This window comes from Gymnodraco acuticeps, unplaced genomic scaffold (genome assembly GCF_902827175.1).
Source record: "Gymnodraco acuticeps unplaced genomic scaffold, fGymAcu1.1, whole genome shotgun sequence".
NCBI classification, from domain to species: domain Eukaryota; kingdom Metazoa; phylum Chordata; class Actinopteri; order Perciformes; family Bathydraconidae; genus Gymnodraco; species Gymnodraco acuticeps.
In genome coordinates this window covers 4,136,189-4,150,496 of record NW_022990940.1, presented here as the reverse complement: position 1 = coordinate 4,150,496, position 14,308 = coordinate 4,136,189, and the positions used below count along the sequence as shown (strand labels likewise).

The window sequence follows — 14,308 nt, the reverse complement described above, 5'->3', positions numbered from 1 at the left end:
TAAAACGTTCTCCTGATTGTTACTGGTTAACATTGATGTTATGGGAGTCCTCCTCTATCAGGAAACATTCAATATCCTTTAGCAAAAAAAGTTAATCAGGAAGGGAAAACTGGTGAAACAGTAACACATTTGGTTTAAGAAAGACTCTCATATTGCAGTATGTTAAACTGGATCGGAGCCAAGAGAGAAGAGAATGGAATATGTTTGCGATTTAGAAATATGTTGGATGGAAAAATCTGTTTTGTAGTCTGAAAAGAAGAATACTGAAATTCTAAAATCTTGTCTTTTTTTATTACAAGATGACAACATGTACCAAATCCATCAGACTTACAAACATGTTACTGTATCTCTCTGTTGAACCTTGACAAACGTGAATAAGTAGGCTATCAAGAACTGTTGATTTTCTTTATTTTATGATATTTGTAAAATATTATATTAAATACTTTGAGATTTGGATAGCCATTGGTTAGGCACTTGTCAGAAAAGAGAGTTAAAAAATGCTGTTGATTGAAAACATAATTATTTATTTGTACCAAATGTTCTCTCCTTTGCATATTCCTTTAGTTTCATTTGCTTATTTCAATTAAACAACATTTAAAAAAAGTATTGTCTTGTCAGCATTGTTCACTATCACCGGGTGCAAATAGCATTGTTCACTTTTGTTACCCGGGAGCAAATAGCATTGTTCAACTTCAATATAGTTCAAAGGGCATCTGCCTAAATATAATTGTCACTGTACTTATTTTATCCGCAAAATAAATCAAGTTCATGTTATTATAATAATTGTTAAATATTCAGTTGTATTTATACAATATTTATGCTCCAGACATAAAAATAGTGTAACTGGGGGAAAAAACCCACTTGTTTTGTTATTATCGAGCAATGCATTGTGGGATTTCAAAATGGAGCCCCGGCTGCTGGAGTCAACTGCGATGTCCTGTGTTATGTAGCCGTCGACCAAAGTCAACAAAGGCAGTGTCTCCTATACATTAAACAGTGAACACACTCCTGTGACATTATACAACATGGGGGTTCTGTTTTTCGCCAGGGGAGCGTTCACGTCCGCCAGAAAATACACCGGTCGGCATTTGTGCCTCACGTTTTTCTCCGGTGTTTCGGCTCCAGGGGTTGTCCGTGTCAGAGGGTACAGCCAGGACACTGTGGAGAGAAATGTTGCAGGACAGTTTGTGTGCTATCACCTTCCTCAAAGGACCTTACTCAAAATCCAGGGACAAGACACGAGTCCGTTTCTTCAGGGAATTATAACCAATGACATGCGTCTGCTGGAGGAGCCTGGACTCACAGCCATGTACTCACATGTTCTAAATGTACAAGGGAGAACACTTTTTGACATCATGTTGTACAGGTGCAGTACTTTTGTAATACTATTTAAACTACATTTGCATGTGTTCAGTGGACACAGGAGGCAGCGGCTACTTATCTTGGGAGTGCAGTTGTAGGCGTAGATACTGGCCAAACAAACCTCAGGGTTGTTTATACAACCCGGATCTAAAAGTAATATACCATAGTGTTTGAGCATCCCATAAATGAGTCCAAGTCATTTTGAATGAGATTAACAAACGGTCCACAATTTAGATCAGTCAAACTAGTAGAAGAGGTGCAGAGCTGTGTGTTGTACCTAGTTTTAGGTTTGATATGTGACAGCCATTACACACTAATGCTATTTTGAATACCTTTGTGCTTCAAACATTTTTTTTATATTGAAAAGGTTGCTTAATGATCAATAATATATATATATATATATAGAAAAATGACTACAATCCTATAAAAGACGTGTGTGCTATCAGTGTTTAACTACATTGCTGCGTTAATTTGGAGTCACTGGGGTCACATCAGATTCAGCATCTTAAGCAGCTTAACTTTAAAAACAATATTTGTTTAAAACAGAAGAAGCCCTAAAATGAAATATAAATAGCTGTAAGGAAACGATGGTAATAAATATCCATACATTTTTTACTGTACAAACATAACCTCATAACTTCTAGCTCCAGGCAGACAGCATGACCAAAACTCAAATGTAGAATATTTGGGTCTTTAAACATTAGCTAACAATATTGATGCAACTGCTTTGGACTAAGTTCAAAATATATTTAGCACTCTGATGGTGATACGTTCTTATAAGTTGCAATTCCATTACACTTTAAAAATGTGAATTTGGTTTCTTATAGCAGCTATTTTATGGATTGTCTCTCTTCCATTGTTTGCAGGGAAGCTGATCAAACTGTGATGATTAGGAGCTGATCACCTTTTGAGATATTCCATTGTAACAAAGAAATATCTTTGTAAGCTTCTGTGATGTTACAAAAAGACATAGCGAACCTATATTACTCAGTGAAGTCTCTTTTTGATGGAAAGATGGCAAGAGGTTACTTTTTAAGGACCTGTACATATTTTAGTTGGCAGTGGATTTAGTAACCAGTGATACTTGAGTTCTTAGTAACTGTGCCTAGCAAGCTGGACCTCTAATCGAGCTATGCTACACATCTTTTGTGCTATTCAAAAGCCTCTCCAGGAAAAATAAAAATCCATATCTCTATTTGTCCAGTCAGATTAAGTATCAATGTATCACAATATTATGTTTTGTATTAACCAATAGTAGTAGTTTTTATGATTTATTTGTATTGTGTGTGGCACATCATTTGCTGTATTTCCTTTTCAGTCTGAAAGAAGCTGATGCAGGGCCGGGCGTTTTCTTGGAGTGTGACAGCACAATTAAGGACTCCATCTTGAGACATCTGAAGATGTACAAGCTCCGCAGAAAGGTCAACATAAACCCCTGTCCAGAGCTGTCTGTATGGGCGGTGCTCTCAAAGCAAAAGAAAGCAGGTCAAGAGGCCGGTAAACCTGAGCTCTCCTCCCCAGACAAAGCTCTTGTATGGGAGGCTGATCCTCGCACTCAGGAAATGGGCTGGAGATTGGTGTTAGACAGTCAAGATAACCCCTTGGATATCATTGCATCATGTGAGAAAGGTGACACGGTGGACTATCAAAGACATCGCTATGCAATAGGTAAGGTCGGGTATACTTGCAGATCGTATTTAAAAGTTAAACAAGGATTAAGAGTGTATGCACATGTTCTCTTGACACTTTGTTTACTTCCTCTGTTGTCATTGTTGTCTAGGACTTCCTGAGGGAGTGAAGGACCTTCCTCCTGGGGTGGCACTGCCACTAGAATCAAATCTCATCTACATGCAGGGTATCAGTTTTAGCAAGGGATGTTACATTGGCCAGGAGCTCACAGCCAGAACTCATCACACAGGGGTGATCCGTAAACGCCTGATGCCAGTACGCTTGTCAGCTCCTCTCCCAGACCTCGAGGACGCAGCAGCGCTGCAAACACAGTCGGGCAAGCCAGCTGGGAAGCACCGAGCGGGGGTTGATGAGTTGGGTCTGAGCTTAATCCGCATGGCTCATGCCAAAGAAGCGTTGACACTCAAATCTTCTGATGACACCACAGTGGCAGTTGAGGCCTCTGTGCCAGCCTGGTGGCCTAAAGACGTGAAGAACAACTAAAGAGAAGGACGTTTTATAGTTCCCTAAAATGTGACGCACATTGAATCTGACAGACTTCTCATAGACTCAACTCTGAAGTACAGTATGTTACACTGTCATTGCTTAACAGCTGTGTGGCACCAATCCATATTTTTGAGTGATTTTGTTTTGTTTGTTATATAAAATCTAGTTTTACAGTGACAAAAATGTAAAGTATTAATCACGACAATTATGCTATTTATCAAATATATTGCAGCACTATACAACAGGATGTACCAACAGTCGTTTGGTATTGGTGGTTGTTGAATAAATATGGAAAAAAATCAATACAAACTCAATTAATACCGTTGTGTATTTTTTTTATTTTATCTTTTGTATCTGTCGGTGCAAAAGAAAACATTCAACTTGTAAAACTCATCTCAAACTAAAGATGAAGAAAGACCTTTTTTAACTTATTTCCACTGTACATATTGGCACTTTTCATTCAAGCCATTTCCAGGCGATAACACTGTTGAGACACCACTGCACATCTTATTCCTGATAAAGGAGATGCTGCCCCCTTGTGGATTGTATGGTGTCCCGAATTTGCTGTAACATGGTTTCTGGCTGCAAAGTCAAAGTTGAATGATCGAGCCGCTTAAAATCTTCATCGCAGAGAAGGCATTCAATTATGTGAGCCACTCTTTGGAGGTCAAAGGCAGCATGGTAAGGTCCAAGTGTGGTGAGGGTCTCCGAGAGATGACGAGGGTAATCGGAGGAATTCCCAGAAGAACAGGCATTCAGGACAGACATCCGGTGTTCAGCAAGGATTTTCAGGAACGAGGCAAATTCTGCATAATTAATGCCAGAGCAGGCCTTCATAATGACCTAAAAAGTAAGAAACAATAATGACTTTAAATATAAGATTGCTAACATTCATGGCAGCAGCATGTTTCAAGAAAGCATGTGAGCTAAAAAGTCTGAAGTACCTGGCAGTGCTGATGCCACGAGTCCATCGTGTTTCTCCACTCATCGATCTCTTTTTGAACGGACGATAGCTCACTCTGAAGGAACTGCCACATGATGTCTACGTTACAGCCATTCAACCAGTTATGATTTATAGAGATGGTGTCCTCCTGTAATACAGTCATTTAAGAGAGAGAATTTGTGGAAGTAGAAGTTTGGTAAATAGCTGTATTTATTATTGAGTCATTTTTGCATTTGGTGATGTTATACTTACCAGATTATAAACTTGATGGTGCCACCCACTGGGCACAAAAATGATTTCACCTGCCTCTTGTATAATTTCAAGAGGTTGACAAGCTTCCTCAGAGCGGGGAAAAAGGCTTCTGTCTCGAAGCTCAGCTGATGTTACATCGTAAGGGAGGTTGCCGTGAGTGTCCCTTAAAAACTCCTCCTGACCGGGAGGATACAGGAGCCATTTCTTCCTGCCACAGATGTTTGCAGACCAGCTGTAGGAGCGAAACACATCGGCGTGGAACGGAGTCCTGGGGACAAGAAAGTGAATATGATTGATAGACGTCCCATATGTGTTGCCTCAAAACTATAACAACATTAAAGGTCCCATGTCATGCTTTTCTGGTTATTACCCGTCTCCTTGTGTGTTATGTAGCTTTTCTGCATGTAAACGGTCTGCAAAGTCACAAACCCTCAAAGTATCCCATTGTTTTCTTCCTGGGTACTGTGACGTGCCCATACCCAAATGGACCCATTGGTCAAAATGGACCAATCCGTGGAGCTCCTCACACACAGACACACTCTCTCTTACTGTCCTTACTGGTAAGGCAAGGCAAGTTTATTTATATAGCACTTTTCAACACAAGGCAATTCAAAGTGCTTTACAAAAAACGAAAGACATTAAGAAAATGGCATTTAAAATCAGTCATTAAAAAGAAAAGATAATAAAATAAACATTAAAAGAAAAAATACATGGATAAAAGTTACAGTGCAGTTTAAGATGTGAATAGTTCAATTAAAAGCAGCGACAAAAAGAAAAGTCTTCAGCCTGGATTTAAAAGTAGTCAGAGTTGCAGCGGACCTGCAGGTTTCTGGGAGTTTGTTCCAGATATTTGGAGCATAATAACTGAACGCTGCTTCTCCATGTTTAGTTCTGACTCTGGGGACAGAAAGCTGACCAGTCCCTGAAGACCTGAGAGATCTGGATGGTTCATAATTTAGCAGGAGGTCAGAAATGTATTTTGGGCCTAAACCATTCAGTGCTTTATAAACCAGCAGCAGTATTTTGAAATCTATTCTTTGACACACAGGAAGCCAGTGTAAAGACTTCAGAACAGGAGTGATGTGATCCACTTTCTTAGTGTTAGTGAGGACTCGAGCAGCGGCGTTCTGAATCAGCTGCAGCTTCCTAATAGATTTGTTAGTGAGACCTGTGAAGACACCATTGCAGTAGTCGAGTCTACTGAAGATAAAAGCATGGACAAGTTTTTCCAAATCCTGCTGTGACATTAGTCTTTTAATCCTAGATATATTCTTTAGGTGATAGTAGGCTCATTTAGTAACTGTTTTAATGTGACTGTTGTCATTTTCTGGTTGCTAACGCCATTGTAACACATAATCACTGATGTTCCGCTGTAACGGTGGTAGACCATAGTGGTAGACTCATCAGAACAGACCAATCAGAGGGGGGGGCAGGAGCTCCAACAAGCCGTTTAGGACAGAGAGTGAATACACATACTATACAGAGATGCTGTATGAGAAACCAATGTGAGTTTGGAAAATTGCACAATATAAATCTATTCTAGTAGACCTCAACAATGGAATTATGATCAGTAGAAATGGCCATGACATGGGACCTTTAAATATATTGAGACCAAGATAACATAATGTTGGTTTTACCAACATTATTTTACATTTTTCTTACCAAGAGCCTTTAGGTCCCATGTAGACAAATCGGTAGTCATCCACTTCAAGTGTATCCCAGTATTCATTCAGCCAGTCAGAAGAGAAGAAGACTGGTGTGCTGTAAACATTATGCTCTGGATAGTCCCTGTAGAACCACAATAATAGTTTCATACAGTAAAGTATTTAGAAAAATGTGCTTTACAAATATGTTTGTTATCTGTATCAATTCATACCTTGCCATGTGCCAGTCTTTCAGATAGAGACATCCTTTAGGTGAGGAGTGGCCATTCTTGATGTATTCCTTCCAGTAGTGTATAAATTCTTTGAAAGGCATTACTTGTTTAGGGTTTGCATTGTACTCCTTTGCATTGCAGTTTGCAACAGGAACAGGAGTCTCATCTGAAACAAGCAACAAACACATTATGAAATAACACTGCATGACAGCTTCCAATGCAGAAGCTGCATCATGATACATATTTGTTAATATCATAAGTAATAGGGCTATATACCAAACTCTTGCAGCAGTTTCTGGAAATTCGGCTTCCCTTCCTCCGACACCCACTGTTTTCTACACTTCCAGTCCTCTGTAAACCTTCGTGAAAACATGCATGGGTGATTGGGAAGCAAGTACTTCTTAAAAAACTTAGAATAGCTCAGATCCTTGTCGATGTAGTCTACAAAATGTGAAGACCAGAACTGTTCATAAGACGGTCTTGGTATTTTTACCAGGCTGCAGCAGTTACGGTACGCGTCCCTGTCCATAATGGTAAACAAGAACTGTGCTAGCCTGTTAGCTAAGCGGTCAGCGTGTGGACAGCAAACGACGGTAAGGAAAAGCTAACCGGTCAATTTGTTTTACATTCACTGTTACATAACGTACGCCTTTTCAATTCTACTGTCACTCTTGGGCTATATCATGCTAGAAAAAAACATAATGCTAAAATTATTTGAAAACATGTCGCTGAATATGACCCCATCCCGAAAATAGCAACGTAAGGTTCCCGAAATACACACAGAATATAGTGCTTATTTTAATTTTATTTGTTTCTATTTATTTTAAAGATTAAGCTGTATGCTATTTTAGCTTATTCAGAAACCGCCGTCTTAGTTAAAAATAATTATGTTTTACAAAACCTTGTCGCGATAGCCTTTTGACAGCAGAATATTCAAGTCGGACAGTAAATACAGCCGTGCCTCTGAGTGACGTCACTTCCGTAATAAACAGCTTTACAGAGAGGAGTGTAGGGTTACACTGCTCAGGACAACAAGGTAATGTTGTCGATTAATGTCTTGTTAGACGGATATAATAGTCCAAGAGGAAGTGATAAATGCTAAGAGGGTTTATAACGTTTTAATGACGCAATCGTAAAGGCCGTTTCTTATGAAGATGTCAGGGTAAACGCCTCAGCTCATCTGCTTCTTGGATTCCTTATTATTACACCCTGAGGTACGTGTGTTTGTTTACTATCAGGACAATTGAAGACATAACTAAAAACAATGTCTTAATAATGTAATTTACAATGCAAATATGTGTGCATTAGCAGTGGTGTAAAGTAACTTAGTGGTTAAGTACTGTTCTTGAGTACAATTTTGAGGTAATTGTATTTCAATTTTCTGCTACTTTTTGCTTCTACTCCACTACAATTCAAAGATACATCGTGTACTTTTTATCCACTATATTTATGTGATATCTTTAGTTACTTTGTAGATTCGGGTTAATTTAAAACTACCTGCTCACTTTGATGCATCAATATGTATAATCAAAACATAATATGATATATATTATTATTCTGTAAATGGCCGTTCTGCATAATGAGTACTTTTGTTACTGTAAGTATATTTTGAAGCCAATACTTTTGTACTGAGTACCATTTTGATTGTTGGACTTTTACTTGTAACAGAGTATTCCTACACTCTGGTTCTTCATCATTTACTTAGGTATAATATATTAGTACTTTTTCCATATCTCTGCATAAGTATAGTGCATATGCATATTTGTCGTTCTAGGTGAATCAGTGTAACTCCTTCCAAAATGAGCCGGGATGCTCCTATCCACAGCTGGCCTGGCTCCTATTACATCAACACTGAGAAACGGTGGGAAACTGGCACCCTGTCCCTCACCAGGACCATGGTGCGCTTTGTCTCTAACCAGAGTAAGGAGAGTCTTACCAGCTTTCGCCTTTCCAGGATCATGGATATCAAGATGGAGTCATCCAGTTTCATCTTCAGCACTCTCACAGTGCTTGAAGAGGGCAATGTGAAACACTGGTTTGGTTCCCTTAAGCCTAACAGGGTGGTGGTTTTTAACGTGTTAGAGCATTTTTGGAGGGAACGCCTCCTGTCCCCTGGCTCAGAGGCACGGGGGGCCGAATGCAAACCCTCTAAAGGCAGTGAGCTGATCAGCCTGGTGGCGGGGGCCCAGAGAAGATTGGAGGACACCGGCAAAGTCCTCAGCCACCAAGGAGAGCAGTTTGACAATGCGATGCAGGGACTGGAGAAGATTGACTCAGATCTGGGCGTGGCTGATAAGTAATTATCGCAACAAATTCCTGACTCAATGATATTATGCACTTTTCTATTTGGAAGTCTTGTTCATGTTTAATTTGTGTCGTGTGGACTGCTATCAGTAAGTAGTTGCAATGCAAAACAAGCCTAATGTAATACTAAAGCAAGTCATAATCCCATGAATTGTCATTTCCCTTTTTACTCTTTTGCAGACTTTTGTCAGAGCTGGAATCTCCCCCCTGGTGGCCTTTTGGTAAACTCCCCTGGAAAACTCAGCAGGAAGCTAAGGCGGAGGACGCTGCAAGAGCTGCGGCCCGTTCTGCAGCTGGTAAAGGCTCTGGTAGAAATAAGGTAATCGCAAGCATCCCAGCTATAGTGACCAAAGGAGGGGACTCTGACTTAAAACCTGGATGCTTGTTGGTGCTGGTGTCCTCACTGGAGGTGCTAGACACAAACTGCCAACTCATTCACCGCTTTGAAAGAAATGACATTGACGAAGTTAGAGTGCACAGTCCGTATGAGATCACTGTAAGACAGCGGTTCATTGGGAAGCCGGATATATGCTACAGGTTCCTGTCTGCCAAGATGCCGGAGGCAATGTCGGTGTTAGAGATTCAATACCGAAAAAAAGTGGAGTTCACTAGTGAATACACTGCTTTCAGAGCAACTCCAGTTTCATCTCCGTGTGACACAGAGGGGCAAACCTGGAATGAAGGTAAGGCATATTTTATATAAATAAATAATGTTCCACTGTTTCCACATCTAGCATGAAATTGACCACTAAGTGGCAGTAAAGCTCTATGTTTCCATTTCTAGCCAAATGTAAAAACATTTCATGCACATGACTTTTGGACACGGTTATTGGTGTCTTTCCTTGACAGAAATGTGTTTTGATGAGTCACTTTGTCCTGATTGCCACAGTTACTTTGAGTTTACCGTCTGGTTTTCTCATAAACTACATATGCACTCTGCACTTATTCACATTCTCCACCCATGGAGTCAGGTCTGCTACAGAGGTGCCAAGACACGGAGCTCCCACTAGAGGTCCCAGCAGGAGCGCTGTCCCAGCTGCAGGTGCACATCCTCCAGCCATCTGTCAGTCAGTCTGAGGCCCAGGAACTGAAACAGGTGAGACCAGTGTTAATATATCATGCATACACCAAGGTCGCATTTTTCATGTTTGGATTTATATGTATTTTAGTAAACAACCCTATGGTTTTAGTGAAATGTATTTTGATTCCAACCTTCCATTCACTATAATGATTTTAAGTTTTCATCCTGTATAATTAAAATGTTATTTAGTGAGACCACAAACCAAAGTCCATCCTAGTTTTAAGAGTTGGAAAGAAACCTGGTCAGACTTCACAACGTCTTTCCATTCAGAACCTCTCAACGCTGAGAAATGTTAGCGGCATGGTCTGTGGTGGCAAAATGTAAACAATGATGCATATTCAGAGCTATGATTCAGATATTTGTTTTGTGTGTGGCACACTATTCCATATCCTAAATAGATATATACTGTAAACAATTTTAGTAATCTACTTGTTAAATTATGCTTAGATAAAAGCTGCAAGCAGCATTGAGAGGTTTGAATTAATTTTATGAAATGACACTAAGGCTCTAATTGTATATTTGCTGATTTCTATGTTATTTTAAATGCATAAAATATACATGTTTGGTAAATATACCTCAAATTATTAATTTTTGCCCATCTTAAATTGTATCAAATTGCCCACACTGATTAAAACATGTCTCAAATCAAGCCTCTCAAAAGTTTCAAGGAAAGCAACAACTGGCTCCTAAGGGGGGACAACACCCTCTCCTTAGGGCTTTAGAGATGTAGGGAATCACACACCCAGGACATTTTAATCCTTCCTTGTTGTAATTCACATCTAATTTCTGCTGATATTTGTTGCCAGAAACTCTTGGTTCTTTTGACACTTCTTTGCTCTCTAAACTTTTCTCATTGAGATGGATTTTGAGCAACTCTGAAACCTAGCTAAAGTGAATAACAAAAAACACATTTCTACTAGGTTACCTGCAGCATTGCAGATGTTGGTTCTAATTGTGCAAAAGAAAGAAGAAAGAGTGTGACTTCATTCTGTGTTTAGGACAACGTTACTCCCCTATATCTTACATAGCAAATATATGTGTATGCTATATTAATGCTCTGAATGCCATACCATAGAACCTTTTTAAAGGAGGAAAGTTATCATTTTGAAGATACTTGTAAGTACGGGTTTCCAAGATTTGGTTAGGAACTAGTTCTCAGGGTTCTTTCAGATCGGATAATATCTGGGGAATCAGTACCACGACAACCTGTTATTGAATTAATTTGTGTTCACAATAACAATGTACACTGTTTCACTGTTGTCTTTGTCTATATAATCATTGTTCAAACAAATGTATAATAGCAGTGACAGCAATAGGCCATTTATACAGGTTGGCTTATTGTGTTCATAAATGGCGCATTGTCTAGAGCTGATAATGGTTCAGACTTCAAAGGCTGCAAATTTGAAGTTAATGCTATGCTTCTGTACACACCCTATTCTTATTGTAATTCATGTCAAGATTAAAATCTACAGTGGTGCAACTTGTTCGGAGGGTCACTGAGTTTAATTTCCTGCACTAAGTGCTTTAGCAAATATTCCCCTTTGTCCGATCATTTTATACCAGTATTATTGTTTGAGGTTGGAAATTCCTTCTTTAATATCAGCACAAACTCATTCGTAGATTTCGTGTACTGTATTTTCTATCAATTCAAAGTCCTTAAATTACCCCGCTCATCCACAAGACTAGCATTAAAGCTCATGTGCTTTTTCAGTTCTAGCCTAAATGTTTAATTTTAGGGCTTTCTACATGACTTAAATCCTCTCACCATTGTATAAGCAGTAGCTAAAAATATTCATTTTCTGTGTTTATGTATGACACAAAAAGTCCTGTGAATGTTAAATGCAAGTCATGATTTAGTCATGTTCCCCCAGTTGAAATAGTAAAGTCACAGACCTGGGTGAGCGAATACATTTGCTCCTCTTTGTGTATTGACATACTATCTGTTTTTCAAACAGCTGTCTGGGCTTGTTACTGTGCTCCGTTGCAATGACCGCGTGTACCGGCCAGTGAAAACTGACTTAATGTCGGTGGGTGTGTGAGAGCATGTGTATAACATAATATTAGTTTAGAAACGATGGTGGTGGGGTTGGGAGTAGTGTTTATAAGGTTGTGCTTGGCACATCACCTTGTATTTAAGTACTATAACATACACAGTTTTTGGGCCATGGAGATGAAGTCGCATATTCCTTAAAATCACAGAGAGCAGAAAAACAAACTGTATTGTTTATAAATGATCCCAGGAGATTAGCCACCAAGATATTTGAATATGTTCATAAGCTTTTTATTCTGCATAATATAACATATTATATCTGCAACATGAGTATCGGTTTGGTGTTGACTTCTCACCTGCAGACATTTAACAGCAGACTGTTGTCTTTGTAGTGAAAGTGATCCGAAATAAACTCTGAATTAAATGAAAAATTCCCTCTTATCTACCCCATCTCTGTTTCACAAACACACTCATTCTCTAACTCACTAACACAATCTGAATCTATACACCTCTCTTCTCTGAATGTTCCACCCTCCCCAATGTTCTGTGTGTGTGTGTTTGTGTTACTCATGTTGTGGGGACACCATTCATTTTACACTCACAATGTTGGGACTCGCCCATGCAAAAAAGTCCTCATAACATAAATCCTTACGCTATAGGGAATTGGTTCAAGTTTAAGTTGAATTTAGGGGGTAAGGGTTATGATTAGACTAGTCCGCATGTTAGGGATAGGGTAAGTCTCCTGGAAAGGATTGTAAGACAAAGTCCTCTAAAGTGATGAAAACATGACTGTGTGTGTGTAGATGCTGATGCAGCTGAAGAGCCTTGCCCTGGAGGCAGAGACAGAGCTGGAGCGGCAGGATGATGTTCTGAACGACCTGACCAGCTCCACTGACCGAGCCACCATGAACGTGGAGAAGCACACTTGCCGCATGAAAAAACTGCTGTAGCTGTGACAGCGTCCCCATGCCCCCCCTTAGGGATGCACAGCAAGCTTCCTAATCGTCTTCATGAGGTTGGTACAACATTGGACCAGAACCTGAGTTGTATATTGGTAAATAGCTTGCATCTAATGCCTTCGGAAAGCGAAATATAACAAGCCTTATTTTTTATCTTTGAAGAAACACATTTGTTTTATTTAAGTTGGGCGGACATATTCCCCACTAAATAAGGTGTAAGCAATAGAATGACGGTTAAAGCTTTCCTGTTGCATCACAGTAATATCCTTGTTACTGATGATGGAGTGCCATTCTTTCTTTTTATAACCTTTGCTTTCACATTATTGTCCTGCTGTATCTGTGTCACTTGTCCTCTCCAGACATTGTCTCTGTGCTGCTTTATGTTGCATGTCTTAATATTGCTGCGTTGTATTGCATCGAGAGAAAGGGTCCCAACATTTCTAAGATATAGCCGAAGACTGTAAACGTGCAACTTGTTCTGGGAATCTTGAAACCAGAACGGAAAACACTTCCATGATTTGTTTTTAAATAATGTAAACTAAATACTCCATATTTAGCTCACAATCTACTGTATATCTTGTGAACAATTGACAATTTAATTCTGTATAATCTGTAAATGACAGATGCATGTATTGTGATTTTATTGTGTTCTCTTATTACTGTCAACTTGTAATTAGCTGAAAGTTATACTTTAAATTATTTTTAAAATAATCATTTCGGAGCTGTAAATACGCTTCTTTTGCTGATGATACTAAACTTATCCTGACATTGGATAGAAATAAACGATCAGCTATAAATATAAAGGGAAAGGTACACCTGCATCTGTTTAAAGCAAACAAATGGAATACATGAAGCAACACTTGCATTTTAGATATTGGAATTATTTAATGATTTCATTCATCTGAAAAGTATCACAATTGTAGGCCTGTCATAGCATATGATCTGAAATAAAAGTAAGTCTCCAACTATCAAAAGTAAAACTGTTTTTTTTTGTTTATTTTAACAATGCATTCAACTTTGAAGTTTGGTTAGTTAGACGAGTTGCTCAACTGCTCTTTGATATAATAATTTCTTGTTAAATAGCACTGGATTTTTTCTGAACTGGGAAACGTTAAGACTGAACGGTACAGGGTAAAAAACACAATTGGTTTACGCCTATAAAACCCTATGAACTTTCCATAATTATGAACAAAATCAAACAATTCATTACAATCTTTGTTCGACAAGAATATCATTTTAAATGACGCTGTGTAACCCACACTTTAATAACTGCTGCCAGCTGTGTTGGAAAGAATATGTTCATCAACCATACAATCATAATCACTGTAAACTGTTCATTCAAAGTATTCACACCCCAGCCTTAAGT

General features: G+C 39.0%; 3 protein-coding genes across 4 annotated transcripts; 2 read left to right on the top strand and 1 right to left on the bottom strand.

Annotated features, from left to right (window-relative positions):
- The first annotated feature begins 901 nt into the window (after positions 1–901).
- Positions 902–3,857, top strand: iba57 (iron-sulfur cluster assembly factor IBA57). Its single transcript, XM_034234572.1, has 3 exons — positions 902–1,366; positions 2,681–3,030; positions 3,143–3,857. Exons 1-3 carry the CDS (start codon positions 1,026–1,028, stop codon positions 3,532–3,534), a joined length of 1,083 nt encoding a protein of 360 aa, XP_034090463.1. The 5' UTR covers positions 902–1,025; the 3' UTR covers positions 3,535–3,857.
- Positions 3,856–7,560, bottom strand: jmjd4 (jumonji domain containing 4). The gene is made up of 6 exons (XM_034234569.1): positions 6,885–7,560; positions 6,609–6,774; positions 6,395–6,520; positions 4,733–5,000; positions 4,482–4,628; positions 3,856–4,380 (listed from the first exon to the last, which is right to left on the bottom strand). Exons 1-6 carry the CDS (start codon positions 7,135–7,137, stop codon positions 4,045–4,047), a joined length of 1,296 nt encoding a protein of 431 aa, XP_034090460.1. The 5' UTR covers positions 7,138–7,560; the 3' UTR covers positions 3,856–4,044.
- A 15-nt stretch (positions 7,561–7,575) lies between these two features.
- Positions 7,576–13,922, top strand: snap47 (synaptosome associated protein 47). 2 transcript variants are annotated; one of them, XM_034234570.1, is made up of 5 exons: positions 7,576–7,822; positions 8,383–8,904; positions 9,093–9,595; positions 9,884–10,008; positions 12,787–13,922. In XM_034234570.1, exons 2-5 carry the CDS (start codon positions 8,408–8,410, stop codon positions 12,931–12,933), a joined length of 1,272 nt encoding a protein of 423 aa, XP_034090461.1. In that variant the 5' UTR covers positions 7,576–7,822; positions 8,383–8,407; the 3' UTR covers positions 12,934–13,922. The 2 variants fall into 2 exon arrangements, with proteins under 2 accessions (XP_034090461.1, XP_034090462.1); XM_034234571.1 differs by having other exon boundaries at positions 9,880–10,008.
- The last annotated feature ends 386 nt before the right edge of the window (positions 13,923–14,308 follow it).

Excerpts from the sequence above, each read along its gene's own strand:
- iba57 (XM_034234572.1), top strand. The coding sequence starts at position 1,026 with ATGGGGGTTCTGTTTTTCGCCAGGGGAGCGTTCACGTCCGCCAGAAAA. Across the intron at positions 1,367-2,680 it reads TTTGACATCATGTTGTACAG|TCTGAAAGAAGCTGATGCAG; the intron begins GTGCAGTACTTT and ends TTTCCTTTTCAG. Across the intron at positions 3,031-3,142 it reads AAGACATCGCTATGCAATAG|GACTTCCTGAGGGAGTGAAG; the intron begins GTAAGGTCGGGT and ends ATTGTTGTCTAG.
- jmjd4 (XM_034234569.1), bottom strand. The coding sequence starts at position 7,137 with ATGGACAGGGACGCGTACCGTAACTGCTGCAGCCTGGTAAAAATACCA. Across the intron at positions 6,775-6,884 it reads GAAACTGCTGCAAGAGTTTG|ATGAGACTCCTGTTCCTGTT; the intron begins GTATATAGCCCT and ends TGCTTGTTTCAG. Across the intron at positions 5,001-6,394 it reads ATGGGACCTAAAGGCTCTTG|GACTCCGTTCCACGCCGATG; the intron begins GTAAGAAAAATG and ends TCTTGTCCCCAG.
- snap47 (XM_034234570.1), top strand. The coding sequence starts at position 8,408 with ATGAGCCGGGATGCTCCTATCCACAGCTGGCCTGGCTCCTATTACATC. Across the intron at positions 9,596-9,883 it reads GGGGCAAACCTGGAATGAAG|GTCTGCTACAGAGGTGCCAA; the intron begins GTAAGGCATATT and ends CCATGGAGTCAG. Across the intron at positions 10,009-12,786 it reads AGGCCCAGGAACTGAAACAG|ATGCTGATGCAGCTGAAGAG; the intron begins GTGAGACCAGTG and ends GTGTGTGTGTAG.